This window comes from Silene latifolia, chromosome Y, assembly GCF_048544455.1.
Source record: "Silene latifolia isolate original U9 population chromosome Y, ASM4854445v1, whole genome shotgun sequence".
Lineage (NCBI taxonomy): Eukaryota > Viridiplantae > Streptophyta > Magnoliopsida > Caryophyllales > Caryophyllaceae > Silene > Silene latifolia.
The window spans coordinates 456,856,171-456,882,975 of record NC_133538.1 but is presented as its reverse complement, the minus strand read 5'-3'; the positions used below and the strand labels follow the sequence as shown (position 1 = coordinate 456,882,975).

The following is a 26,805-nucleotide window of genomic DNA, read 5'->3' as shown; positions in this document are numbered from 1 at the left end:
TCGATGATCAACACTCAAAACAGCACATTTGTTATTTAAATAGTGCAAAAACTCTCAAAATGCTAAAAAAAAAATGTTCAATCTGTCGTTATAAAACAAAACCTAAGTTTCTACATTTTTTTTTGTCATGTTCAACTTAATATTTACGGGATGTAAAAATGATGAAGTTCAGAATGTAGCTGTTAGGTTTCTATTAATTAGATGGACTTTTAAAGAGAGAGATGAAAGCTTGGCATTTTAGACCGTTTTATGTGTGAACCGAAAGGATTAAGTAGTGGGCTAAAGGTTGTTTCGAGTGAGAATGAGATTCATTGCGACGAGTTGATTGACTAAAGTTTTTTCTTACTAGATCTAGAAAGGGGATAATAATTATGAGATAATAAAATTTGAAGAAAAAAGGACAATAAAAATGAGATGGAGGTAGTAAGATTTATTTATGCAAAATGAAATAAATAACAAAGTTTGTGTATAAATATAATATTCAAACGTATTCAATTTACAAACATAGTACCTAAAAACTTTGTTTGAGTATCTGAATGGAAGTAGGGAAGGGGACGAGAAAATGATTAGGAAGGGAAAAGGAGAGAGATAAGAGGGAAGATTGCTTCTTATACTTTTCTTTGTTGAAAGAGAAATTAATTGTCTTCGATAAGGGAGACGACGATCTATATTTTTATGGAGGTGAATGTGATTTATGACTTCTTAGATGTAAAACGTGGCAGAAAGGTAGTGATAGTGGTAGTGGATTGAAGGTTGTTTCAAGTAGTAAGAACTAATCACAGTGGCTGATGTTTTATTTTGCGGGTAAATTAGTGGGGTGGAGGGATGGTGCATTTGTGGAGGGTGATGAATTTAACGAGGATATTGATAATAAATAAGGTTATTTATCAGCAAAATATCGCTTGCATTAAAACATATAGGTAACATGAATAATAACAAGAAACCGAAAAGATCATCGATAAACTTAATCTTGACCCCATCAATCCAAATTAAAGTAAAATCTTAATTCTAACAACATTGTCTAGAGCAAGGGTTAGTTTCCATTGGATTGTGGATTTTTTCTAGAAGTAGGGATTTAGTTTTTCACTTGGTTGGATAAATTTGAGAGAAGTTTCGAAGACAGGGATCGATCTTTCAAGGGATGCGATCAGATTGTTTTAGATCATGTGTGTGAATAGGGAAGAAAAATAGGGGTCTGCGTGAAGGCTTTTGTTTCAAATGAGAAGATGGGGGCAAGATTATTGTTATAGGGGGTTGTCATAAGCAGCCACAGCCATGTAGTATTGCGTTGGAATTTGGTTCACATTCAAAGGTAAGTTTATAGTTTGACCGGGAGATATAACATTTAACTACATGTAAATGTTTTTACGTAAGTAGCATTTGACCAAACAATGATTAAATTATGATTGTTATTCTAAAGAAGGAGATTTGTTGTATCATTGAGTTGATTATGCAAAGTAGATATTATTGTTTTCCTTGACCAAGTGAAAAACAAACAAGTATTAATGAACAAAATCTAAAAACTCTCAGTCCAAAGTATCATATATATAAACTTCATATTGGTTTTATTTTCCTAAAAAAAAATATATTGTCGAGAGGAAGGATTAGTTTCTATTGGATGGTGGTTTTTTCTAGAAGTAAGAGTTTAGTTTTTCACTTGATTGGATAAATATGAGATAAGTTTCAGAGACAATGATCGATCTTTTAAGGAATGAGGTTGTTTTAGATTATGTGTGTGAATAGAGAAGAAAAATAGGGGTCTGCGTGAAATATTTTGTTTCAAATGAGAAGATGGGGGGCAAGACTATTGCTATAGAGTGTGGGGTCATAACCAGCCCTAGGCATGTAGTATTGCGTCGGAATTTGGTTCACATTCAAACGTACTTCTATAGTTTGACCGGAAGATATAACATTCTAACTATCTCTAATTGTTTTTACATAATTACAATTTGATCTAGCAATGATTAAATTATGGCTGTTATTCGAAAGAAGGAGATTTGTGAAAAATATTATGCAGAGTAGATATTATTGTTTTCCTTGACCAATTGAAAACAAACAGGTATTAATGAACAAAATTTGAAAACTATCAGTCCAAGTATCATATATATAAACTTCAAATTTGTTTTATTTTCCTAAAAAAAAAAGATTTATTAATCAAACACTCTTTTATTCTTATGTCAATATTATGTTAACGGGAATTATTTATTGGTCATGCGGCATACATAAAATCTTAGACGTAAACGTTGTACTATATGTCTATATTCCATTTTATTGTGAAAATAATCACATATTATTTTAACATCCGTGCAACGCACGGGCAAGAAAACTAGTTCTATTTTAAGAGAGGGGGTATAATAGTTGGTGATATTCATAGTTAAATCATAGGTCAGAGTATTTTGAGAAGGACCCTCATAATTCAGAGTATTTACATTTCTCGCCAAGACGTCCAAAAGCACGCGCCAAACCCCTCGCATTCCTCATCTCCACTTCCCTCATTTCCAGAGTATACGCTTAACACCTCATAAACCCTAAACAAATTGGGGAAAAATCAAATCTCTCTTCTCAATTTCTCCAATTACTTCTCTCAGAATTAGCTGAAAATGAAAGGCGGCACCGTTCAAATCAATTGGCACGACACTAAACCCGTCCTAACCCTAGATTTTCATCCAATTTCTGGACTTCTCGCCACTGGCGGTGCCGATTTCGACATTAAGGTCCTTTTCTCTCTTTACTGACGAATTCTCACTATCGATTACTGATTTGTTTCATTATTATTGCAGAATATTCTATTTTATTGCGTGATTTGCTTCAATCAATTATATTTGTTAACAATTAGGATTAGGGTTAGGGTTTTAAGGTTTTTGAGCCATATTCTTCTGACAGATATTTACCCTTGGTTCAAGCAATTTGGGTCTAGTGGGAAAATAGGGTTGAAGTAAGTTTTGGGTTAGCTGAAATGCTCCAACACCTCCAAGTATTAGACATCTATCTTATTAGCAAATTAATGGATCTCAAAATTTGGATTATGAATTAAGGTTAAATCGGATTAGACGATCTCAGTTGATGTAGCTGCACACGAAGTATGGTTATAGTTATAGCTTGACCGATCATGACTCATGAGTGTGATTAAGGCTAAGCCTGTTGGATAGTTAGCTTGAGTTCGCATTTGATTTACTAGTTGCTTGAGAGAATGCGGTATCAAAAGTCAGGACAATGTATCTTATCAATCCCTGCAAAGTGAGAATTTCACTTTTTAGCTAGAGTGGCTGTGAGGTGAGGATCTCACTTTCTAGTGATGGAGCATGGTTGATGCAACAATTGATGTATGTTATTAGATGTGGTTTTGGGCTTTGATATCGGGGATTCATAAATTGATTTGTCTCAAGATAACATCTTTAATCTTTTTGACTCACCTAGTGCAGTTTTCGTCAATTTGCTCTCCCATTATTGGCTCATTTTATGTTTTGGTGTATTTCTTGTTGTGGAGAAAACCATGCCGAGTGCATGATAAAGTAAACGTAGGATCAATCTAAATGCATTTGCAATATAAGGGAGCATGGAAAAAAAACTATTGTGTCTAACGAGATGTTGGAATTGCCAACATTGCTGGATTAAAGAAAGTATCTTGAGATTCTTGACTTCAATTTCTCCATTTCTTGGAATCACCAACTACTTCGAAGTAGTAGGGATGTATTAGCCATTTGTCGTAATTGAAGTCGTGTGCTTTCACGGGATCGCTGAGTTCTCTTAGCTTCCTGTTACACTGATAATCTCAAACAACTCTTGTTCTGTATTTATTAAATGGAAAGACTCACTGACGCCTTGCTTATTCTTTTCTATTTATCTTTAAGACAATTTGCGTCAGAGATAATTGACCTTTATGTTAAAGTATAAGCAAAATATTCATTATTGCTCAATGTCTTTTCTAATTATTTCAGATTTGGCAAATAGATTCCGGAGAAGCCCAAAACAAAATTCCAACAGCTTCATATCAAACTAGTCTTTCTTATCATAGTTCTGCTGTGAATGTTCTCCGATTTGCGCTTTCCGGTAAGGGGTAACCTTGCTGAGAATCCTTTTCCTTCTCTTACCGTTATTCGATCTGCATTCCAGTGATCTCACGTGCTGTCACTAATAGGTTAAATGAGATACACGTTATACTTTCTACACTTAGGATTTTTGGCATTTTTCTGTGGTCATCCATTATTACTCAAATCTCTCAGCTCTGCTCCAAGTGTTTAAGTATTTGTGCCTTCATGCTATGCTACATATGAATATATGATTGCAGATGGTTATGTAGATGTCAAACGATTTTAAAGAATTGAAAAGAATATGTTTGGCTGTTTGAGAATCCATAATCATACACTTCTTTGCACTGAGGAGGGTGTGGCTAATTTCTTTTCACCATTAAAAAAAAAAGAATTATACTTTTCCTCTAGCCTACTTAGCCTTTTATTTTAAAAGTATCATTTGGTTTGCTGCATTTTGCACACATAGTTTTATATTCTATCTTATTGTCTTATTGTTCTATTCTTGGTGGCTAAAATAGCTAATTCTTATCCTTGTGATCTCCAGGAGAGCTGCTTGCTTCCGGAGCAGATGGTATGATAGTGCCTTCCATGGATATTTAAATTCATGTCTTTTAGTGTTTACAAATTTCTGACACATTGAAATATGTACTTTCAGAATTGATATGTTTTCTTTTGAACTCAGGAGGTGAACTGATATTATGGAAGTCGCATCTAACAGATACTGGTCAAACATGGAAAGTCAACAAGACACTGTTGTAAGAGTCCTCCGCTTTTTGAATCAGTTTTTTATGAAACTATCTGCAGCATGTACTTAGTTAGTTTGCTCTTGCAATTTGTCCCTTAACATACATGATTGAGTTGGTTGGTGGGGATTGATTGTCTACTCTCCTCAACTTATGATCCACATGGTGGTGGCCCTCATTTCTTCTTATTACAATGAAGAAAAATGAAGCAATGGGCTTGGGAGCATCAGTATATATAGCAAAGGTGGCTGTCATAGTTATGGTCATGTTCATTGTTCAGCAGATGATAAACGTACAAGTGTTTTGAAAAGCGTGTTCCGAGTTTTGATTTACATGAGTAGTATATTTTGTTTTACAGATTTCATCGCAAAGATGTCCTTGATATGCAGTGGTCTAGGGATGGAGCTTTTCTTATTACAGGATCGGTAGATAATTCTTGCATAATATGGGATGCTGATAAGGGTAGGTCTAACCATTTCCCCTTTTCTATTCAAACTAACTCATAACACAACTCTATTTGTTTCTGTTTATGATACTTTGTTGCTTAATAACCTCAAGTTCTCTGTTCTAGGTTGTGTTCTTCAGATCCTGGATGCACACCTCCACTATGTCCAAGGGGTTGCATGGGATCCATTGTCTAAGTTTGTTGCCTCAATTAGTTCTGATAGAAGCTGCAGAGTTTATGTTAACAGGCCTCAAAAGGTGAAGGGAGTAGAGAAGATGAATTTTGTTTGTCAGCATCTGATTATAAAGGCAGAACAGCAAACTACAGATGATACCAAGGTTAGAAATAATGCTTTTCACATAGAATTGTTTTTCTATGAATTAATTGTGGCATTGATTGAGTTTCATACAGAGCTCAAAGATTCATCTCTTTCATGATGAGACCTTACCATCATTCTTTCGAAGATTAGCCTGGTCTCCGGATGGATCATTTTTACTAGTACCTGCAGGTATGGACCTGTATTACTTTTAATAGTTTGGAAATAAAGTATTATGTTCTCCTTTGGTTCACTAGTACCCGGGGGGAGAATTCTCATGATGAGAAGTTTGCGTGGATTATGGGACATTTTTTTGTCTGCTTTAATGTATGTCAGCTCCCTGCCTCCTTGGTCTCAGCAAGCCTGTTGTGTTGGGAGTGGGTTGGGTGAGGGTTTATGACTAAAGTGTAACCTTAACTGCTAAATGTATTGCTATCAGACTAGGAGCTTGTGAATTCTTTAGTTGGTCTTTCTAGAAATGGATTGAACCCGTCTATAAATATGACATGGGTTGAAACTTGAAATTACTTTGCTAAATAGTGAATATCTTTATATATCATCTGTAGCTTGCTGGAGCTAAATATTTTAATGTTCTCTAGTGATGGCTGCCGAGGCCAAGAGTTACAAAATTATGCTAATATAATGGTAGTTTTGCGAATTCATTTTCTGGAGGAAAAACTAAGTTTACAAGTTCATCTCTTAAGTCTCCTCGTTTCTAACTCAGTATGCTGTTTGAACTTCAAAGATGCTGAGGCTGTGGGATATGTATAATTTTGTGTGGACCTTGATTATCTACTCTTATTCTTAACCCTTTTTTCCTTTTCTACTTCGTGTTTAGTTTTGGGTTTTCTTTTTGACTTCTCGTCTCTTGCAGGTTCATTCAAAGTTTCCTTGGCGTCCGAACCTGTAAACACAGCCTATGTATTTTCTAGGAAAGATCTTTCAAGGCACGACTCTTAACATAACTAAATATCAGATTTGTTTTTTTTTTTTTAATCTGACCTTTGATCTGACGTGTTTTAATTCCGTTAAGTCATGTTACTCCTCTTGATCCGACTCTGTTCTGAGGGGAGTAGCTCTTTTGCTTTATACTAAGGCTATTTTTCTGTTATTCTCAGACCTGCACTTCAGCTTCCAGGTGCCAGCAAGCCTGTTATTGCCGTGCGTTTCTGCCCTTTGGCTTTTAGCCTTCGTGGATCAAACTCTGGTAAGATCAGTCAGTTGACACATGGTTTATTACACGATATTATTATATGTACGACTAATTAATATTGTACCATTATTGTCATTGCACAGCTGGGTTCTTCAAACTTCCATATCGGTTCATCTTTGCAGTCGCAACTTTGAATTCATTGTACATCTATGATACAGAATGTGTAGCACCTTTGGCAGTCTTGGCTGGTCTCCACTATGCAGCTATCACAGATATTACATGGTAGATTATTTAACGTTTTAATTAGCTTCAAAATTTCAATATTTGGTTTTGGACTTGGTGTAACACTCTACTATCATTAGGTCTCCAAATGGCAAGTATCTAGCACTGTCCTCTCAAGATGGATATTGCACCCTAGTAGAATTTCATAACGACGAACTGGGATCACCATTTCCGATATCAGGTCAGTATTCCTTGTGAATTTACTCATTTAGCAATTCGTTATTGTATTTCTTTTATACTCCACTAATTTATTGATAAACTTGATTTTGGCGCTTGTAGATGGAAAAATGCTCAACAAGGATGTTATTAAGGATGCTAGTGAACAGAAACCGATGGAGGTTGTGGTGGAAGCATCATCGATAAATGACATCCCTGTTGTAGAAAAGATTCAATCTAATGTGAAACAAGCATCACTAGTTGCAAGTACTCCTCCCGCCACTAGAAAGCCATTTAAGAGACGTATTACTCCTATGGCAATCGATCCGTGAGTTTCGGACCATATATATTGTCTTCTGTACAGTGACCGGTGAAATCATTTCTTAGCTCTCCGTGCCCGAGGTTAGGATTTCTTCCTGTATTTTGCATACCAGGCCTCGAGAGGATTACGTCTGAGTTATGAGCAAGGAATCAGCCTGGATTTCTTGTTTTATGATAGGTATTTATGCCAAGACTATAACGGCCCTGTATGATCAAATGCTGATGTATGCTGTGCTAGAACATACAATGCAACACAATTGTTTCATATATCATATCCATTTTTTTTCCATCTGATTTATCATTTTGGTAATAAATTTAATGATTTTCGTTGGTATGTGGTACTTTTATGAATGCAGTTTTTCTATCTGCAATAATGTATTAAATGTGACGAATTCTTAATATCAGCCACGACAACGAGAATTTGCAATAATGATATAATACAGTATAAATGAAGCTATAGAGGTAGACGAGTTCTTTTTCCTTGTTCCCTCTATTGCCAAGAAAAGCTAAACCGAACATGATTTCTGGAAATAATCAAAGAAAGAATAGTCCGTCTTGCTTCAGACTGCCTTATTGTAGATCGCAATAAGATCTCTTACATGTGAGAAGCACATGGGTGGGACACCTCCATGTGCTTTCCCACTCACACCCTAAATGAGTTTTTTGTGAGAGGAAATGATATCCGTCTGACCATTTCAGACGGATATGACGGTCTGAAATAAGAATTTGTGAAGAAAGAAAATATGGAAGATAATACTCCATTCAACTCCAAATGGTAATTATCTTTTTTGTACACTATTAACAAGTAAGAAGAATCTTCTCATTTACTCCCAATATATAAGATAAAATATATTCATGTGAGATCTTGTTTTATTCGTCTTTAGGAGTATATTTAAAATATCAAACTTTTATAATTTTTACAAATGTGTAACTAAAGATATTTACAAAGTAAAACTCGAGTTGACAAACGTGAAAAAGTGATAAGTAACATTTTGAGTTGAATAGAGGGAGTATATGGTGCTGTTTGCCCTTGATTATGGAAAATGGTTTTTCCTTTTCAAAAGGAGTTTATTCATAAGTTACTTTTCGGAAAAATTTTAGTTGTTTGGCCATACTTTTGTAAAAGTGGTTTCTCACAAAATTTATATGTTTGGCCTAACTACTTTAATACAACTTTTGTTTGCTTATTTGGTTCTTTATATGAAAAGTAGAAGTAGAAGTAGTAATTATCTACTTCTCCTTTTGGGAGTGAATAATCAGTTTTTGACTTTTCAAAAGCACTTTTAAAATCCTCTAATTTATCATGTTTGGCCAAGCTACTACTTTTTCAATTGCAAAAGCACTTTTTAAGCTTGGCCAAACAGCACCTATATATTATTTGCTCTCTGCGGAAGCCACTCTGCGTAAAATAAGCATAGTTTATTTAGTTTCGGGAGCCCTGCTCTCAACATGGTGATGGCCGGTGCTAAGAGTAGATGATGCAACATCAATGGATTGAGGATGATGGTATGCCAAGCCTGTATGAGAAGCTTCTCCTACTATTTCATCCTTAATTTTGGTCTCATGAGCATGAATATCCTCTTCAAATGTCACAAGCACAGCTTGCTCTCCATGCGGGCCGCGTACAATTTCCTCCTGAACATTCACCCTTTCATCAAACTTGAAGTCGTCGAAGTCCTTGATCATTCTCCTTTTCCTCTTTTTCATGAAGCAAAAGAGAGCTGTGGCGAGGAATGCTAGGAAGAAAACGCCTTCAAGGGACACAAAAACAACAATAATGACGGTAGAATGGTGTCCTGGAGCAGGAGGTGGAGTAGGGACCACGTGGGGTGGCGGTGGTGGTAGATATGGATGAGGTGGCGGTGGTTTTAGGGACGGTGATGGTGGAGAAATTGGATGTGGAGGTGGTTTAGGGATAGGTGAGGGAGGACTCAAGGGCTTTGGTGTTGGTGGAGGAGCCTGGTGAGGAGGTGGTTTTGGTGTCGGTGTTGGTGATGGAGGAGGGTTCAAGGGCTTTCGCGGGCCCAGAACTGGAAATGGCGGCGGGTGAGCAGATGGAGGGGTGGCTGGGTGAAGGGGGGAGGGGGAGATGGGTATGCATGAGGTGGAGCAAAAGGGTAATTTGGGAACTCGATATTTTGAGGCTGAGCCATAATAGTTTTCCACTTTTCGGCTTAAAATAGTGTAGGCAATGGACTTGGAGCTGTTGAGAACTAGTCTAATGGCCTTACCTATATATGAAGTACAACTACTTGCTTATAGGACCGTTCTATAGCATAGGACGGGTCCAATAGGAGTTAATAGTCCAATTGACAGATTTTGTAAATTCCTTCTTAGAGTATATAGAAAGTAGAAATACGTAAAAGGAAGTAGAAATACGTAAAAATAAAAACAGTTACCCCTTCCCCACTTTTTGAGCATTAAACGTAGGAGCAGCTTGAATCGGTTTTTTGCAAATTTCATGATTTTCAACAACTGCTTTCAACAAATGAATGCTTCAAAAAGCAAATTTTTTTTATCATAAACCTCTAATAGGAAGAGTAAACATATTTGTAGGTAAATAATCGAGATGGATGAGACGATTTGTGCAGTTGATGAGGAACAAAGTGAAGATGTTGATCAATCAATGGCCATGAAGGATGCGGAAAGCAAAGTTGAAATTGAATGCGGAAAGCAAAGTTGAAATTGATGCATGCCGTTCTGAATCAAAAAGTGAAGGTAAAAATCTGATATTTTTTATCCAAATTGTTTAATTGGCTGGTGATTGAATGTTTTGATTGAAAACAGCCTCTTTTATTGTAGAAACGTAATAGTCCCTCCGTACCAGACCAATGGTAACACTTACCTAATACGACCGTACCACACCAATGATAACATTCCTTATTTGACCCACAACATTACCAAATTATCCTTATACCCATTTGATATTTACATAAAATGTCATTACATACCCCACTTACCAACTCACAATTAAACCCACAATTACATACCCCACCTATTTTCTTCCCTCTTTACCCCTTCTTTTACCCTCTTTTCTTAAAACCCCATTTTTTACCACGTTACCATTTGTATGGTACGGAGGGAGTAGTATATATAGCTCCTATTTGTATGGTACGAGTCAAGTTATTTGAATACAACAGAAGCAGAATGAATAGCGAAAATTAACATATTTATTTTATATAAACAAGTGGGATGATACTTGCCATTTTAATATTAAGACGGATACATCCACCTTACGTGAGACAACTGAATAAATTTATGATTAAACCAACCAATAACAAATAAGAATTTAAGATAGATATATCCATATTAAAATTAAAAACGGGTCAAATAGCATCTCACTTGCATAAATATGTCATTACTGTGGGGTAATATCCGTATAAGACCCTTTAAATTTAGGACTATAACGTAAATTTAACATGTGAAATATGGTCATAAACGAAATACAACAATGAAACGATAAAGATAAAGAATCAACCTCGGGTCCTTTGATGCACGGCGTAAAGAACAGAAATCAACAGAGATTCCCTCCTAATTGTTGCACCCAAGACCGTCCGAGAAATGCCCTTGTGCTAGAACGTGTTCTCCGATTGTCTTGCAATATTGGGAGAACTTGATGTGAGTTTTTCTCGAGATGTGAGATCTCAGTTTCAGAGAAAACTTAATCTCCAAAACCCTAATTCTTTTTCACTAATGATGATTAGGTTAAACAGGAGGAGGAGCTCTCCTTTTGTTCTCCTAATCTCGGTTTGGCCGAGTGGATCAAGGAGGGAATGGGCTTCCGTTTTCTCCTTACGTTCAACTCGTGGTCCGAGGCTAAAATGTATACGACGCGGTATATATTATAAATCGTCATCGGTTATCGGATATTAAAACATCAACTAATAACACGGATTAGTTGAATTATTAATACATGTCCGACAAAGACAATATTGTATAATTATATTCAATATACATTTAATTAAATATAAAACGCTTATATTCAATTTTACGAATTAACCGTTTAATTCGTCTTAGCCATTATTATTTAATCCGTATTAAATAACATATCTCAACATCACATTTTGACTAAATATTAGTCAAATAACTCGAATTAACCGGTTAGTCAAAATTGGCATCTACATGACTGTATTTTCATACTGTCACGTCTCTCAAACGTATCCTATAGGTGTGACTTTTAGGGACCAGTTGATCACCGCCATCTGTATGACAATAACGTCAAACTTATCTAGCAAGCCAACCGTTATTGATAAACGTGGATCAACTGATAATAATACCAAAAGTATGCCCTTTGATCCTTTTAGAGGTTTATAAGTCCTTGCACTAATTGTTAAGGACACCAACCCCAACAAGCTCCCACTTGTCCGTACAAGTGTATGTGCAATGACGTTATCCGCACTAACTGGAGGACACAAGCTCCAACAAACTCCCACTTGTCCGTACAAGTGTATGTGCGATAACCGATTCTCATATTCATTTAAAATTTCTCCCACTCAATGTAAAACAATTTGCAGATCCGGATCCGCAAAGGTCGTATTTTTACAATCGATCTGTATCTAGAGTGGTTTCCCTGACTAGAGAGTAACTTAACCGATAAAACGAATCCGTATCCGAGCATGGCCATGCATTTCGATTCTGACTCCTCGAGTGGCCCCGAGAAATATCGAGTACCGATAAAGGCTGAATATTTCCTTCAACTCGACTCCTTCCGATCTAAGCACACGCATGAAATGACCAGAAAAAATCTACTTGGCCCCCTGTTACGGATGACCGTGAGAAAGAAACCAAAGTCACCCAAAATCGGCCTTAGTCTCAAGAGACAGTCTATAGTCAAAAGAATCGACTCTTAGGATCACCATGGAAGTCCTATCCACGACCGGCCACCGAATGTTATAAAACATTTAGGACTCCACGTCGATGTCACAATTGTGTCCTACGAGATATCCGTATAAATCGCCTCTCGTGATTGGTCGGTCAACAAGGTTGACTTATGGCTCGTTGAACCCACCATCAACCAACGTCACAAAATAATTGCCGAGTTATCAGCTCATGTGGGCAATTAAGGACCGAAAAAAATATAATGTTCGTTCGATTCACTTTGTGGTGTTCAAAAATTGTCGTACAATTCCACATGAAAAAACAAAATATGTATAAAATATCAAAACGATGATGTCGTATAGAGTACAAAAGGGAATGAATCTAATCCATAAAAGAGTACTACAACTTAGGAACACGTTTAATTCCCATGGAATTAACATGCCCTTCATGCTTATCTTGTCGTAATGCTTTAGTGAGAGGATCTCCTATGTTATCATCTGTAGCAATCTTGTCTATCACTACTTCCTTTTGCTCCACGTAATCTCGGATTAGATGAGCTTTCCGTTGTACATGTCTAGACTTGTTGCTAGACTTAGGCTCCTTAGCTTGAAAGATGGCACCACTATTGTCGCAATAGATGGTGATCGGGTCATTCGAACTAGGCACTACGGATAGTCCATGTAAGAATTGACGCATCCATATCGCTTCCTTTGTAGCTTCAGACGCGGCATAGTACTCGGACTCGTCGTAGAATCTGTCGTAACAGTTTGTTTGAACTCTTCCGGTGATCTGCAGCGCCATTAAGAGTAAAAACGAATCAGATCGAGATTTCGAGTCATCTCGATCCGTTTGGAAGCTAGCATCTCAGGTTCGTTGCGCATAGCTTTTGTTCGCCTCCATAAGTCAATGCCCAATCTTTAGTCCTCCGGAGGTACTTAAGAATGTTCTTGACAACTAACCAATGTGATTCACCCGGATCCGTTGGAATCGACTTGTCATACTCAATGCATATGCCACGCCTGGACGTGTGCATATCATGGCATACATGATTGATCCTATAGCCGAAGCATAAGGAATCCGTGTCATGCGCTCTTTCTCTTCCGGTGTCTCCGGTGCCCGAGATTTGCTCAAATGCACCCCCGGAGCCATAGGAAGAAACCCTTCTTGGAGTTAGTCATGTTGAATCTCTCTAGGATCTTGTCTATATATGACTCCCGATCGAGAGATAGCATCCGTCGTGATCTATCTCGATAGATACGGATGCCTAGAATTCTTTGCGCCTCTCCCGGATCTTTCATCTGGAAATGGTTTTTCAACCATACTTTCACCGAAGTTAAGAGAGGTATGTCATTCCCAATCGGGAGTATGTCGTCAACATACAATATTAGGAAAACAATCTTGCTCCCACTTGACTTGATATATAAACATGGTTCCTCGACCGATCGAGTAAATCCATTTTCTTTAATCACTTGGTCGGAGCGATGATTCCAACTCCGAGATGCTTGCTTAAGTCCATAAATGGAACGCTTAAGTTTGCATACTTTCTTAGGATGTTGTGGATCGATGAAACCTTCGGGTTGTACCATGTACAACTCTTCCTCCAAAAAGCCGTTTAAGAAGGCGGTTTTCACATCCATTTGCCAAATTTCATAGTCATGAAACGCGGCGATCGCTAAGATAATCCGAATGGAACGCAACATGACTACGGGTGCAAAAATTTCATCGTAGTGCAAACCTGGCACTTGGGTGAAACCTTTAGCAACTAGTCGTGCTTTATAGATATCTTGTTGACCTTCCTCAGAATGCTTTATCTTGTAAAGCCATTTGCATTGAAGGGGACGAACCTTAGCGGGTAAGTCAACAAGATCCCATACGTTGTTCTCATACATAGAGTCCATCTCGGATTGCATGGCCTCAAGCCATAGCTTTGAGTCGGAACTAGTCATGGCACCTTTATAGGTTGCGGGTTCACTACTCGTTAAGAGTAGAACGTCATCTATGTCATGTTCTTCGACCATACCAATGTATCTGTCCGGAGGAATAGAGACTCTTCCCGACCTCCTAGGTTCCTCGGGAATATTCACATGCGGGATTGAAGGAATAGGTTCCTCCAATGGTTGCTCGGTATTTGGTTCTGGAATCTCCGACAGATCGAAGGTTCTATCACTCTTTGCATTCTCGAGAAATTCCTTCTCTAAGAATGTCGCACTAGCCGCAACAAAAACACGTTGTTCGGTTGGCGAATAGAAGTAATGACCAAGTGTTCCTTTAGGATAACCTATAAAGTATGTCTTGACCGATCGCGGGCCGAGCTTATCTTTAGGTCTCCACTTGACATAAGCCTCGCAGCCCCAAACCCGTATAAAGGACAAGTTAGGGACCGTTCCTTTCCATAGTTCATATGGAGTCTTGTCATGACTTTAGACGGACTTGTTAAGTATTAGAGCGGCGACAAAGAGCATAACCCCACAATGAGTCGGCAACACGGTGTGACTCATCATGGATCGAACCATATCAAGTAGTGTTCGATTTCTCCGTTCGGACACACCATTCAATTGAGGTGTTCCAGTGGAGTTAATCGTAGGGCAATCCCACGTCTTTAAGGTGTTGATCAAACTCGTGAGAAAGATACTCGCCACCACGATCCGAACGCAGTGTTTTAATCTTCCTACCTAATAGGTTCTCGCACCCTATTCTCGGGTATTCCTTGAATTTCTCAAAGGATTCACTTTTGTGCTTCATTAAGTAGACATATCCATATCTACTTAAATCATCCGTGAAAGTGATGAAATACCTATAGCCTTCTCGTGCGGTGATTGACATAGGTCCACATACATCCGTGTGTATGAGTCCTAATAGGTCGACAGCGCGCATTCCAACACCTTTGAAGGAAATTCGAGTCATCTTACCGATGAGACATGATTCACACGTGCCAAATGATTGAAAATCAAAGGCCGAGATAGCTCCATGTTTAATGAGTTGTTTTACGCGTTTCTCATTAATGTGTCCCATACGGCAGTGCCATAGATACGTCTGATCTTTGTCACCCACCTTTAACCTTTTATTCATTACGTGTAATATTTCGGTTGTCTGATCTAAAACATAAATTCCATTCATGGAGACTGCCTTGCCATAAATCATATCGTGTAATGAGAAAATGCAAGTATTATTCTCTATTACAAATGAAAAACCAAGTTTGTCAAGTGCAGAAACAGAAATAATGTTTTTGGAAAGACTGGGTACATAATAGCAATCATATAATGATAACTCAAATCCGCTAGGAAGCTGGATCACATATGTTCCCTTCGAGACGGCAGCCACTCTTGCTCCATTCCCGACACGCAGGTCAACCTCACCCTTTACGAGAGGCTCGAGATTTCGGAGGCCCTGCACATGATTACACAGATGAGAACCACAACCAGTATCAAGTACCCAAGTTCCGTAACTTGCGTGGTTAATCTCAATCACATGAATAAAAGTAGAAGAAGAAGAAGACATACCAACAGGTTTAACGCGACCTGCTTTTATGTCCTCATGATAAACAGGACATGTACGCCTCCAATGCCCGATCTTGTGGCGGTGATGGCATTCCATGTTTTCGGTTTTGCTCTTTGTCGCGCCAGATGAGGTGCTCGACTCACCGATCCACTCTTACCCGAACCCGACTTCTTGAACTTCGCCTTACCTCCGCTAGGTTTGCCGAGCTTTGCCCTTACCCTTTCCCTTGTTTGTCACAACGAGAACATCCTGTTTCATGCTCCCACCGAACTTCATGTCCTTCTCGGTGCGTACGAGGAGGAGTGCGATTCATGGGGAGTTTTCTTCAAATCATTCATATAGTAATTCGCTCTAAATTGCGAATAACCATCGTGGAGTGAGTGAAGTATGCGGTCGATCACAATGTTCTCGCTGATCTTACAATCAAAGGTCTCGACTTTTCGACATTCTCAATCATCCGAGAATGTGTGGGCTAACTGGTTGGCCCTTTCGAGTCTCGCATCAAAGAAGCGAGTGGTATGCTCATAGGTCACGATTCTCGGTGCTTTCGAGAATTCCTTGGTGAGCGTGGTGAAAATCTTGTTCGCACCATGGGCTATGAAGCGTTTCAGCAAATTGGGTTCCATTGCAAAAATGAGTACGTTTTTAATCGCACCCGCTTCCATACATAAATCATTAAACTTGGTGATTTCAGCAGCTCTAGCCGTGGGACCTGGGTTTGCCGGGATGGGCTCCAATAGATATTTGAGCTTCCGTCGGCGCCAGCAGCATTCCGTAATGCCGCCTCCCGATCCGCGAAGTTTGATCCATCATTCTTGATCGAGTAGACTCGATTCATCCGATTCATGAAGATCCGAAGCCAGGACTCACGGTCCAATGTGGCACTTGGCATTGGGTTATCGTAGAACCAGACCATTTGATATCTGAGTTTAAAAGTTCGTGATCTACACTTTGAAAAAGAAAGAAAAACAAAACGAAATAAGCAACTCATCGAGGTGATTTAAGTCTATTTAAAAATTCGTTTTAACGTGTAGACTCTCGCACTTGCATAATTGATCTCCCTCAAGAATGATACAAGTGATCCCAAGACTCAATTTCGTAAACCGATAAGCCAATTGTTTAGCTAATTCTATCGTAAGAACTCTTGGTCGATAGATTTACGTAAATCCTATCTATAGTCCACCATAATCACAGGATCGCACGAGTGACCATAGTGTTGAGATAAAATAGGTCAATCGGTTCCAACTTACCCGACGTAGAAGGGGTCATATTATGCCTACCGACGAAGAAGGGACTCATTGAAGTTTGACCTATAAAGACCGTTCTCAATTTTTGATTATACGAGGAAGATCCCATCAACTAAATTATAATTCATATTAAGTGAACGAATAACTAGCGTCTGCGTGAATGAATTAATTTAGGTGATGGCTTAGCATGGATCGTGTGACATGAGAATGTCAAAGAAAACTAACTCGTGACCTCTATATGTGTCAGTTTTCATGTAATAATTAGGTGGTTTGGTTTTAGGCGGAAAATGATGCATACTATCGTTACGATAAAATAAAAATTGAATGCAATACGTAAATAAAAATTCCTAGTGTGGCCTATCCTAGTAAAATAAAACATAAAACAACTTTGGAATCCACCGTTGGACCCGACAAGCTTGTCTTGATGTTCCATCTTGATCCATGTAGCGGGAGTGAGCATCCGATCTTCATCTTTGGTCTTCTCAAAAATTACAATTTAAAATTACAAATATAAACCTATTTACATTCTAATTAAAAGCTGTAATTACAAGTGAAAAATCCAAAACGGAGATACGAGATCTCAAAATACAACCAAGACCGTGTTCCATCATTACGGTAACACGTTCTACTAAGGCCACACTAAGTTACAACTGTTTGCAAAAATAAATAAATAAATAAATACGTAATAAAAAGCATTCAAAAACATTCATAATAAACGATCAATAAAATGCATCAACTAAAAACAAATTCATTCGTGACATAATTCCGTAATTATGTGAAATTTATCCAAACCACCTTTTAATGATTAAAATTCATGTGATAAAACCGCTTCTATCAATTTAATTTTAATCTAATACAGTCCGTTACTTTAAATACGCTTTAAAATAACTTAATGGTACGTGTGTGAACCGTTTCACAATCATAGCGAGTGTACAATATCCGTATAAAGTACATATTAAGGCCAAAAGAAAATTTAAAACAAAAAGAATAAATTTTCAAAGTGCCGAACAAAAATCCCTCGATCCAGGGACAAAAGTGCTCGATCGAGGAACAAAGGGCTCGATCGACCAACCGCAAGTCGATCGAGAGGATTACCAAACAGAAAGTGCTCGATCGACTAAACTGGTGGTCGATCGAGTACTTTTATCAAGAAATCGCTTCGATCGAGTACGAGGACATCTCGATCGAGCATCGTGGTTTTGAAAGTGGTCGATCGAGTGCGGCAAGGACTCGATCGAGTAAAAACAAGAGAAAAACCACTCGATCGATTAAAAACTTGCTCGATCGAGTACAAAAGTTTCTGGAAATGCAAAACCCTCGTGAAAACTGTTTTGACGAAACAAAACAACTTCAATTTAGATCAAAACGGCATCAAAACAATTTAACAATTTGATAAAACTTGACATATTGTTATAATCTCCGTATAAAATAACAATATGTAAAAGAACAAAACGGAAAAAGTGAATCAACCGTGTAAAACATGTCACGGTTTCAACAAAAACGCAACATCCGTGTATACAAGGCATGATTTGAGACAAAAACTACCGTTTCAAAATCGTTTTATGAAAAATCACAATGAAAATTTACGTGGCCTGGCTCTGATACCACTTGTGGGGTAATATCCGTATAAGACCCTTTAAATTTAGGACTATAACGTAAATTTAACATGTGAAATATGGTCATAAACGAAATACAACAATGAAACGATAAAGATAAAGAATCAACCTCGGGTCCTTTGATGCACGGCGTAAAGAACAGAAATCAACAGAGATTCCCTCCTAATTGTTGCACCCAAGACCGTCCGAGAAATGCCCTTGTGCTAGAACGTGTTCTCCGATTGTCTTGCAATATTGGGAGAACTTGATGTGAGTTTTTCTCGAGATGTGAGATCTCAGTTTCAGAGAAAACTTAATCTCCAAAACCCTAATTCTTTTCACTAAATGATGATTAGGTTAAACAGGAGGAGGAGCTCTCCTTTTGTTCTCCTAATCTCGGTTTGGCCGAGTGGATCAAGGAGGGAATGGGCTTCCGTTTTCTCCTTACGTTCAACTCGTGGTCCGAGGCTAAAATGTATACGACGCGGTATATATTATAAACTGTCATCGGTTATCGGATATTAAAACATCAACTAATAACACGGATTAGTTGAATTATTAATACATGTCCGACAAAGACAATATTGTATAATTATATTCAATATACATTTAATTAAATATAAAACGCTTATATTCAATTTTACGAATTAACGTTTAATTGCGTCTTAGCCATTATTATTTAATCCGTATTAAATAACATATCTCAACATCACATTTTGACTAAATATTAGTCAAATAACTCGACTAACCGGTTAGTCAAAATTGGCATCTACATGATTGTATTTTCATCTTTATGTCACGTCTCTCAAACGTATCCTATAGGTGTGACTTTTAGGGACCAGTTGATCACCGCCATCTGTATGACAATAACGTCAAACTTATCTAGCAAGCCAACCGTTATTGATAAACGTGGATCAACTGATAATAATACCAAAAGTATGCCCTTTGATCCTTTTAGAGGTTTATAAGTCCTTGCACTAACTGTTAAGGACACCAACCCCAACAATTACTTTATAGCATCGTACTTGCATAAATAGGCTATTATTGTATATCGCACAATAATGATAATGTTTTTTTTTTAATTGGCTAATTTAGGGGAATGATAGTAATTTTTGAATTATTTTAATTGTTCATTTAGGTAGGGTGAATATGAATGATTATTTAAACAATTCTTTTAAATCATTATATATTTATATGATAATGTCAAAAATTTGAATATTTTACAATTTAACTAAACCGTCTTGAACGTGCACGGGTCAAAATTTTCTTTTGGACCCGTTTGACTCATTAACAATCCTTACTAAATGAAAAATATGTCAAAATATTCATTTTAAAATCATCTAAATAACAAGACAAAATGATAACTCTAATTAAACTAACGAAGGGACATATTGTACTACAACAACTCCTCTACCAATTGACCCAAACATAATGTATCATTTGCTCTAATTGTTAATGAATTTTATAATTCAATTCTAAGTTTCAAATATGACTTTTATAACTCAATATTTACATTTGCAATTTAAAATTGTACAACAAGAAGTAGAGTGATTTATTGCTTTATTTTAAAACATTATTTATACTTTAGAAAAGTATAATTCGATAGTATATACTCCCTCCGTACCACACCAAAGGTAACGTAGGCAAAAGTGGAGTATTTAAGAAAAGGTGGAAAAAGTAAGGGTAAAGAGAGAGAAAATAGGTGGGGTATGTAATTGTGAGTTTAATTGTGGGTTGGTAAGTGGGGTATGTAATGGCATTTTGTGTAAATATCAAATGGGTATAAGGATAACTTGGTAATGTTGTGGGCCAAATAAGGAATGTTACCTTTGGTGTGGTACGTCCGTTTATAGTAAGTGTTACCTTTGGTCTGGTACGGAGGGAGTATAAAACATAATCTTAGATATTTTACATCTTTTTATAATTCTATAATTAAAAGAAAATTGAAATAGCGTACCCGTGCAATTTGCACAGGTTTAAAACTAGTTAAACCCACAATTACATACCCCACCTATTTTCTTTCCTCTTTACCACTTCTTTTACCCTCTTTTCTTAAAACCCCATTTTTTACCACGTTACCATTTGTATGGTGGAGGGAGTAGTATATATAGCTCCTAATTGTACGTTGAGAATACAACTATTTAGTTTAGAAACTTAACATTCTAATTTTTGTGTAAATTAAAAGCTAGTCTTTTTAGGTTAAAAACTAACATATATAATAAATTAGTTGTTTAGGTTGTGTAACATATTTATTGTGAATACTTAAAGTTTTACATTGGAAACTTAGAGGTCTATTTATCAGCATGATTGGCCTCCAAACGTAAATAAGTATTTGCAAGGTTTATATACAAAACTGATCTTTTTTAGGTTTATAGCTGAAAGATATATTATGTCATGTTTACAGAATGGGGAATAATTTTAATTTGAAAACTTTTACTTTTACTTAAAAAACTTAATGTTATATTTTTTTTAATGTAGTAGTTGCCAGATAGCATGGCTTAGTATTGGCTTGTTTTATCTTCAAAACTCAATGCTTTACTTTCTAAAGTCAAAGGCAATTTAAATGTTATGCCACTCTTAATTATAGGGTAACGACAGAACAATTAAAGTTGAGAACATTGCCATTTTGTAAGCTTAGTTTTTATTAATATGTAAAAGCTAGAAACCTGGCGTTTAATATTTAAAACATGGTAATGTACGTAAATTTTGTATTGCCTAGTTTTATGTGAGAAACCTAATCTTTTTATGTACAAATCTTATCTTTTTTATCCATATTTAATTTGGCTGTTCATTAATTATTTTGAACTGAAAACAACCTCATTTATTGTAGAAACTTAATAGTATACATAGCTCCTAATTGTAGGTTGAGAACACAACTATTTAGTTTTAAAACTTAACATTCTAGTTTATGTAAAAAGCTGGTCTTTTTAAGTTAAAAACTCAACGTTAGGTTATGTAACATATTTAGTGTGAATACTTTAGTTTTTACATTGGAAACTTAGCGGTCTATTTATCGCCATGACATGGCGAGAAAATTCTACAATTTAATCTTAAAATTACAGGAAAGTGTTGAGACGCGGTTAGTGATTGAAGAAATGTATAAGAAAGCTCTCAAGGCAGTTGAACAACAAATAGGTTTCGCGAATGACACTACAGAAGCAAATCAAACATTTAAGTCTACAACATTGTCTACCGCAAAGGGAAGAAGCAAGAGAATAAAAGGTCACTTTAATCGGAGAAAACGAAGTTCTAGTTCAACGTCATCACAGTTGGAGTTGAAGCTTTACGCCAAATCCATAGCTCATTTGAATATTAGTTTAATTTAGTATTGGTTTTCAATATTGTTTTATGACATGTAATGGTCAATTTTTTTTATCAGTAGGAATTGTCAAGTTAGGAAATATATTGGATTTAATATTGCTACTTCATCCTGTTAATTTATCAGTTTATGTAAAGGGCCACACATTTTAAGTTGAAAACTGAATCTCTTATTTCAACTAATGTTATGGCAACTGATTACTCGTACAACTTAATCATTTGTTGCCCTTTAAATTAAGTACTTTATCTAAAATATTATAAAAAAATTTAGTTGAATACTCATAAATTTAGTGTGAACACAGGACATTTTACCGTGTATACATAGCTACTATGTTAGAGATGTATCCTTAGACATTGCTTTGTTTTCTTCAGTTTATGTTTCATGGCCTTTTTAATTCTGAAACTAGCATATTTAATATTGCCAGTAGTTTTAAATGGTGCACTATAATTCATAACTTGGTTGATGATTGCTAATTTTAATTGTACAAATAATGTCCGACTCGGAGAGTCGGATAAGTGTTGTATAAGGAATCTTTCTTTTCTGTTGCCAAAAAAAAAAAATTGTACAATTATTTCCAACCTAAAACATTATGTTTTCACTTTATAAACACTAGTTTTCAATTGTGATTTTCGTTTTACAAAATTTGATTATTTATGTTCAAAATATAACTAATAAAGTTTAAAAAATACGTACTTTCATAATTCGACGAAACTACAATATCAATTCCTATCACTAGACATGATACTACTATCACAAAACATCCAACCACATAATGAATATCAATTCACAATTACGTTCATGCTCATGATCAAAACAATTCAACATCAAATCCTTATTTCATCCATTAAACAATATCAATTCTTATCTTATGGTCAAGCCAACAATCATGCACAACACTTACCGTAACTTCTCCCTGTAACAATGTTAGTAACTTCATATCAAATATCCTCTAAAATATACCTTATTATAACTACCCCATACTCTCAAGTATTCTGACACGTCTGTCGCGTACCTGTCAAAAATAAAACCTAACGGTCTCAACTAATATGTAGTAGAGGCAGTCGAGTATCGAATCCACAGGGAGGAATGTAACTACAGCTATCTATTTTTAATTCTAAGGTAACAATTGGGTTTGATTAATTTTTGGTTCTAAACTACGGAGTAAAAGGAAGAGAAATAAAGAGGAAAGCAGATAAGCAGGAAAATGAATTAAACTATCAATAAGAGAGAAGCATGTCGGGACTTTGGTTCACTACGGTAGTTCAACAACTTAGCAAAAGAAATGACTCGCATTTAACTAATTGTGAGACGGATATTAGAAGGTCCTTTCGGTCCACTTCCCACCCTAAAATACCACTAACTTAACTTTCGTCCTCATTAGGGTAGTCTCCTGTTTATAGCAGGCCTATTTAGTCCAATCTTTCGATCCAGGATTAATTGTAGCCAGTTTAATAGGTGACATAGAAGCGTGCACTCAACTAGGTCGGTGATTACAGTTATATTGCTATAGTGATGAGTCTCTTAAATCGGTTCGTCTAATTCATTTACCACGTCATCATTATTCTACCGCAGATCCCCTAATCCCAACATGAAGGGGAATTAGCTACTCATATTCATAACTAATCTAACAGCATGTAAATTTCCAGCAGAAAACATAGCGAAATAATAATAAAAGGCAATGATAATGATTAGGGCAAGAAGGAATGAAGACAATAACATAAAACAGGAATTAAAACAACAAAAGAAGGTTAATTATTATTAAAAAGGGAAAGAGAATTACAATCCGAGAAATTCCGGCGTAAAGAACGAAATCCGAGTGCAATAATCCCAAAGTGAAAGCAACGTAAAAGTAACAGTAGGTTGTTCTAATGATAGTAAAAAGAGATAGTCTCAGAGTAAAAAGTGATGCCTAATTAACCTAGTAATACTTGGTTAAATAGGAAAAGTCTAAGTGTTATCCAAAATAAACCAAACACGGCTAATTAAAGCCCATAGCGTCAAAAGCCTCTCGATCGAGTAGATTAGACTACTCGATCGACCATCAGCCCAGCAGAACCTCCTCGATCGAACAACTGGTCACTCGATCGAGGTCTTGGTCAGGTGCAGACTACTCGATCGAGGAATGAGCCTCTCGATCGAGCCTTAAGGAGCCTTGGAACCCTTCGATCGTCCTCCAAACAGCTCGATAGACCACTTGGATCTTCAATTCAGCTTACGTCTTCACCCAAGTACCTCGTAATGCGTGCAACGACACTTCTCAGTGCAACATCTCACTCTGGGATACTCCCGTCTCCTCTAAATGCATGCAAAAAGGACAGAAAAAGGGCATGGTTCCGCTACTTTTGCGATCATTCCTACAAAAAGGACAAAATACACCAAAGTAGCCAATTCGGGGCAAAATACTATAAAAATAGCATAGAAATGCATGGAAATACGTGCTGAAATAGGCTAAAAAGACTATACATTAGGCACGTATCAAATCTCCCCAAACCAAACCTTTACTCGCCCTCGAGTAAACTCAAAACTAAACTAATGGAACGGAAATGATAACTCAGAGCTAGCTTAACTTGTCTACTTGAACCACTTTAATGCAACAGAAATCAACAGTTAAAGCTAGGCAATCAATACGCAAACGAATTATAAGCTGTTCAGAAATAAAGCTGACCTATCGACCTTGCAAGACCAACAAAACCGGACTCTCACGTGGTCACTCTTCTCTCATGAAGCAAAGGGCAAATGTTATATGTAAAAGAGAGAAGAAAGACAGTCACTCACCTAACTGCGACCTACATAGCATGCATGCAACAAAAATGAAAGACAATTCAAGTACTAATGCACACACTCCAACCAATAATGTCCGTCAAGTAGGGTTTGCAAATAATATGGGAATAGTGAGGTTCGGTGAGAAAAGGCAAAACAAGTTATGGAAATGTGGAGGTAAAAGCGTCAAGCTAGTTCCTAACAGGACCATAATAAACCATCCAGGATCTCAAACCGACCGAAAGACTAACACAGGGTGCCCTTCATGGCACAAAACTCACTAGATCGGAAGCACAATCTCCTCAAAAAAGATATGGAATAAGAGTAGAGGAGTCAGACGGTCACAAAGTTCCCTTTTTTAAACATATCGTCGAAACAACTAATCTGAAACAACCAACCCTCTTGTCGATTGTACATCTTGAACATCTTCTCAACTCTGACAAGAGGGGACAATCATTTTTTCACAATTTTTCTCTTTTTCTTTTGTTCACGTGAATCTCATTTTTTTTTTTCATTTTCTTTTTCCTTTTTTTTTTTCTTTTTCAATGCTTTTTTTTTCTTTTCTTACTTCACGTTTTTTTTTTTTTTTCTTTTTCAATGCTTTTTTTTCTTTTCTCCTCCCTTATTCAACACCAACTCAACAGGAAAGACAGGCCAAACTGCAATGGAAACACATACCACAAAAGGACAAACTAACTAGCTTGACTAGGCAGGCTCAGTTTGGAGTGTAGCTAATGGGTCAAAAAGGCAAGTTTTGGCTAAAGTGGAGCTAAATGGGTGAAGATATATAAAGAAGGGGAATTGCAAGACCCTCCCTGCATGTGACACCAACCACAAACCCGAATATGTGCATTTGACGAGAAATTGAATGTCATAAATGTGCAAATGAGACAAACATGCTATGCAAGGAGTACTACTCTCAAAAATTCCTAATGAACTGGTCATGAATGTCACGATTATGGCTCTAAAACTCGAATTTTTAAGTAGTTTGCCGGTTTATCAGTCAAGTCTAAACAATCGGCTATTATTTGAACAGAAATTCGTAGACTATGCGTATGACAAAGCTAAAAACCATCAATAAAGTGCAAGGCTCAAGTGAATTGACAAGTTAAGTGCAATTTCATCACGGAATCTACCGTTCGACTCAACCTAAATGCAAAAATAAACGTGAAAGTTTTTGAATTTTTTGAAATTTTCTAATTTTTTTGGATTTTTGATTTTTTTTTTTTTTTTGATTTTTGATAATAGAAAACAAATGCAAACTGAAAAATGAAACGTGAATGCAAAACAAATGCAGATGCAGACTCAAAAGGATGCAATACCCTCCCCAAACCAAAACGGACAACGCCCTCGTTGTCCTCCAAAGATACACCGAGAAAAATGGGGGATGGGGGTATACAACCGAAAAAAATAAAAATAAAGGAGACGAAAATAAAAGAGTAAGAAAACATACAAAACACGAACTTCCCAAACCAAATTAAAGCGGGGAAGTGAGTAGACCGAAGAGCTACTCGTCGTCGGCACCGCCGTCTCTCGTACTCCGACTCAACAAAACAGTCTCCCAAACCAACAACAAACAAGGGGAGACTCGGTCGTCACCTCCAACCAGGTCCTCCGGGTTGGGTACGAACGGGGGATCACTCGCCTCCTCTCTGGCAGCTCTCGCCGCCGCCCTTGCTCCGCCGTAGCCGCACCTCTCGTGCTACAGCTGTCTCCTCCGGCTCCTCCTCCGAGTCGAAGAAGACGGAGGGTACCGTCCGCCGGGTATCGGTAGAAGGAAGGATGCGGCCACCCTCCGGGAATCGGTCGCCAGGGCTCGGATATGGAACTCGTAAAGCGGGAATACGGCTAAAGCCATATCCCGCCTCATCTCGCAAGGGGCACCGCACATATCCTCGGGCGCCTCTAAAGCGGGAGGGCAGACAAAATTGGCCGGAAAGGCCGAACCGGAAGGAGGGTCAAGTGGGGGTGGAGTGAGTGAAGGTGTAGGGCGAGGCGTGGGTGTCGGTCCGGCCCCGAGCCCGAGTCCGAGTCGGGGCCTGGGAGCTAGAAGACGCTCCGGCCTCTAGCTTCCTCTTCTTAGAAGAAGAGGAGGGAGGGGTGAAGGTCAGGTGGTAGGTA

General features: G+C 37.3%; 1 protein-coding gene and 1 long non-coding RNA gene across 2 annotated transcripts; both read left to right on the top strand.

Moving 5' to 3' along the window:
* The first annotated feature begins 2,439 nt into the window (after positions 1-2,439).
* On the top strand, positions 2,440-7,817 carry LOC141633418 (chromatin assembly factor 1 subunit FAS2-like). The gene is made up of 12 exons (XM_074445893.1): positions 2,440-2,714; positions 3,939-4,050; positions 4,576-4,602; positions 4,714-4,786; positions 5,133-5,236; positions 5,346-5,557; positions 5,631-5,727; positions 6,410-6,482; positions 6,654-6,742; positions 6,832-6,970; positions 7,051-7,151; positions 7,250-7,817. The coding sequence occupies exons 1-12, from the start codon at positions 2,601-2,603 to the stop codon at positions 7,456-7,458; spliced, it is 1,350 nt and encodes a 449-aa protein (XP_074301994.1). The 5' UTR covers positions 2,440-2,600; the 3' UTR covers positions 7,459-7,817.
* A 1,939-nt stretch (positions 7,818-9,756) lies between these two features.
* On the top strand, positions 9,757-22,033 carry LOC141627076 (uncharacterized). The gene is made up of 2 exons (XR_012536636.1): positions 9,757-10,165; positions 21,668-22,033. It is a non-coding gene; the product is annotated as an uncharacterized LOC141627076 (long non-coding RNA).
* Positions 22,034-26,805: the final 4,772 nt, after the last annotated feature.

What these genes read in the sequence shown, in the direction of transcription:
- LOC141633418 (XM_074445893.1), top strand. Translation starts at nt 2,601, where the DNA reads ATGAAAGGCGGCACCGTTCAAATCAATTGGCACGACACTAAACCCGTC. An exon ending in AAAGTCAACAAGACACTGTT is followed by an intron (nt 4,787 to 5,132) that starts GTAAGAGTCCTC and finishes TTTGTTTTACAG; the next exon opens with ATTTCATCGCAAAGATGTCC. An exon ending in CCTTCGTGGATCAAACTCTG is followed by an intron (nt 6,743 to 6,831) that starts GTAAGATCAGTC and finishes GTCATTGCACAG; the next exon opens with CTGGGTTCTTCAAACTTCCA.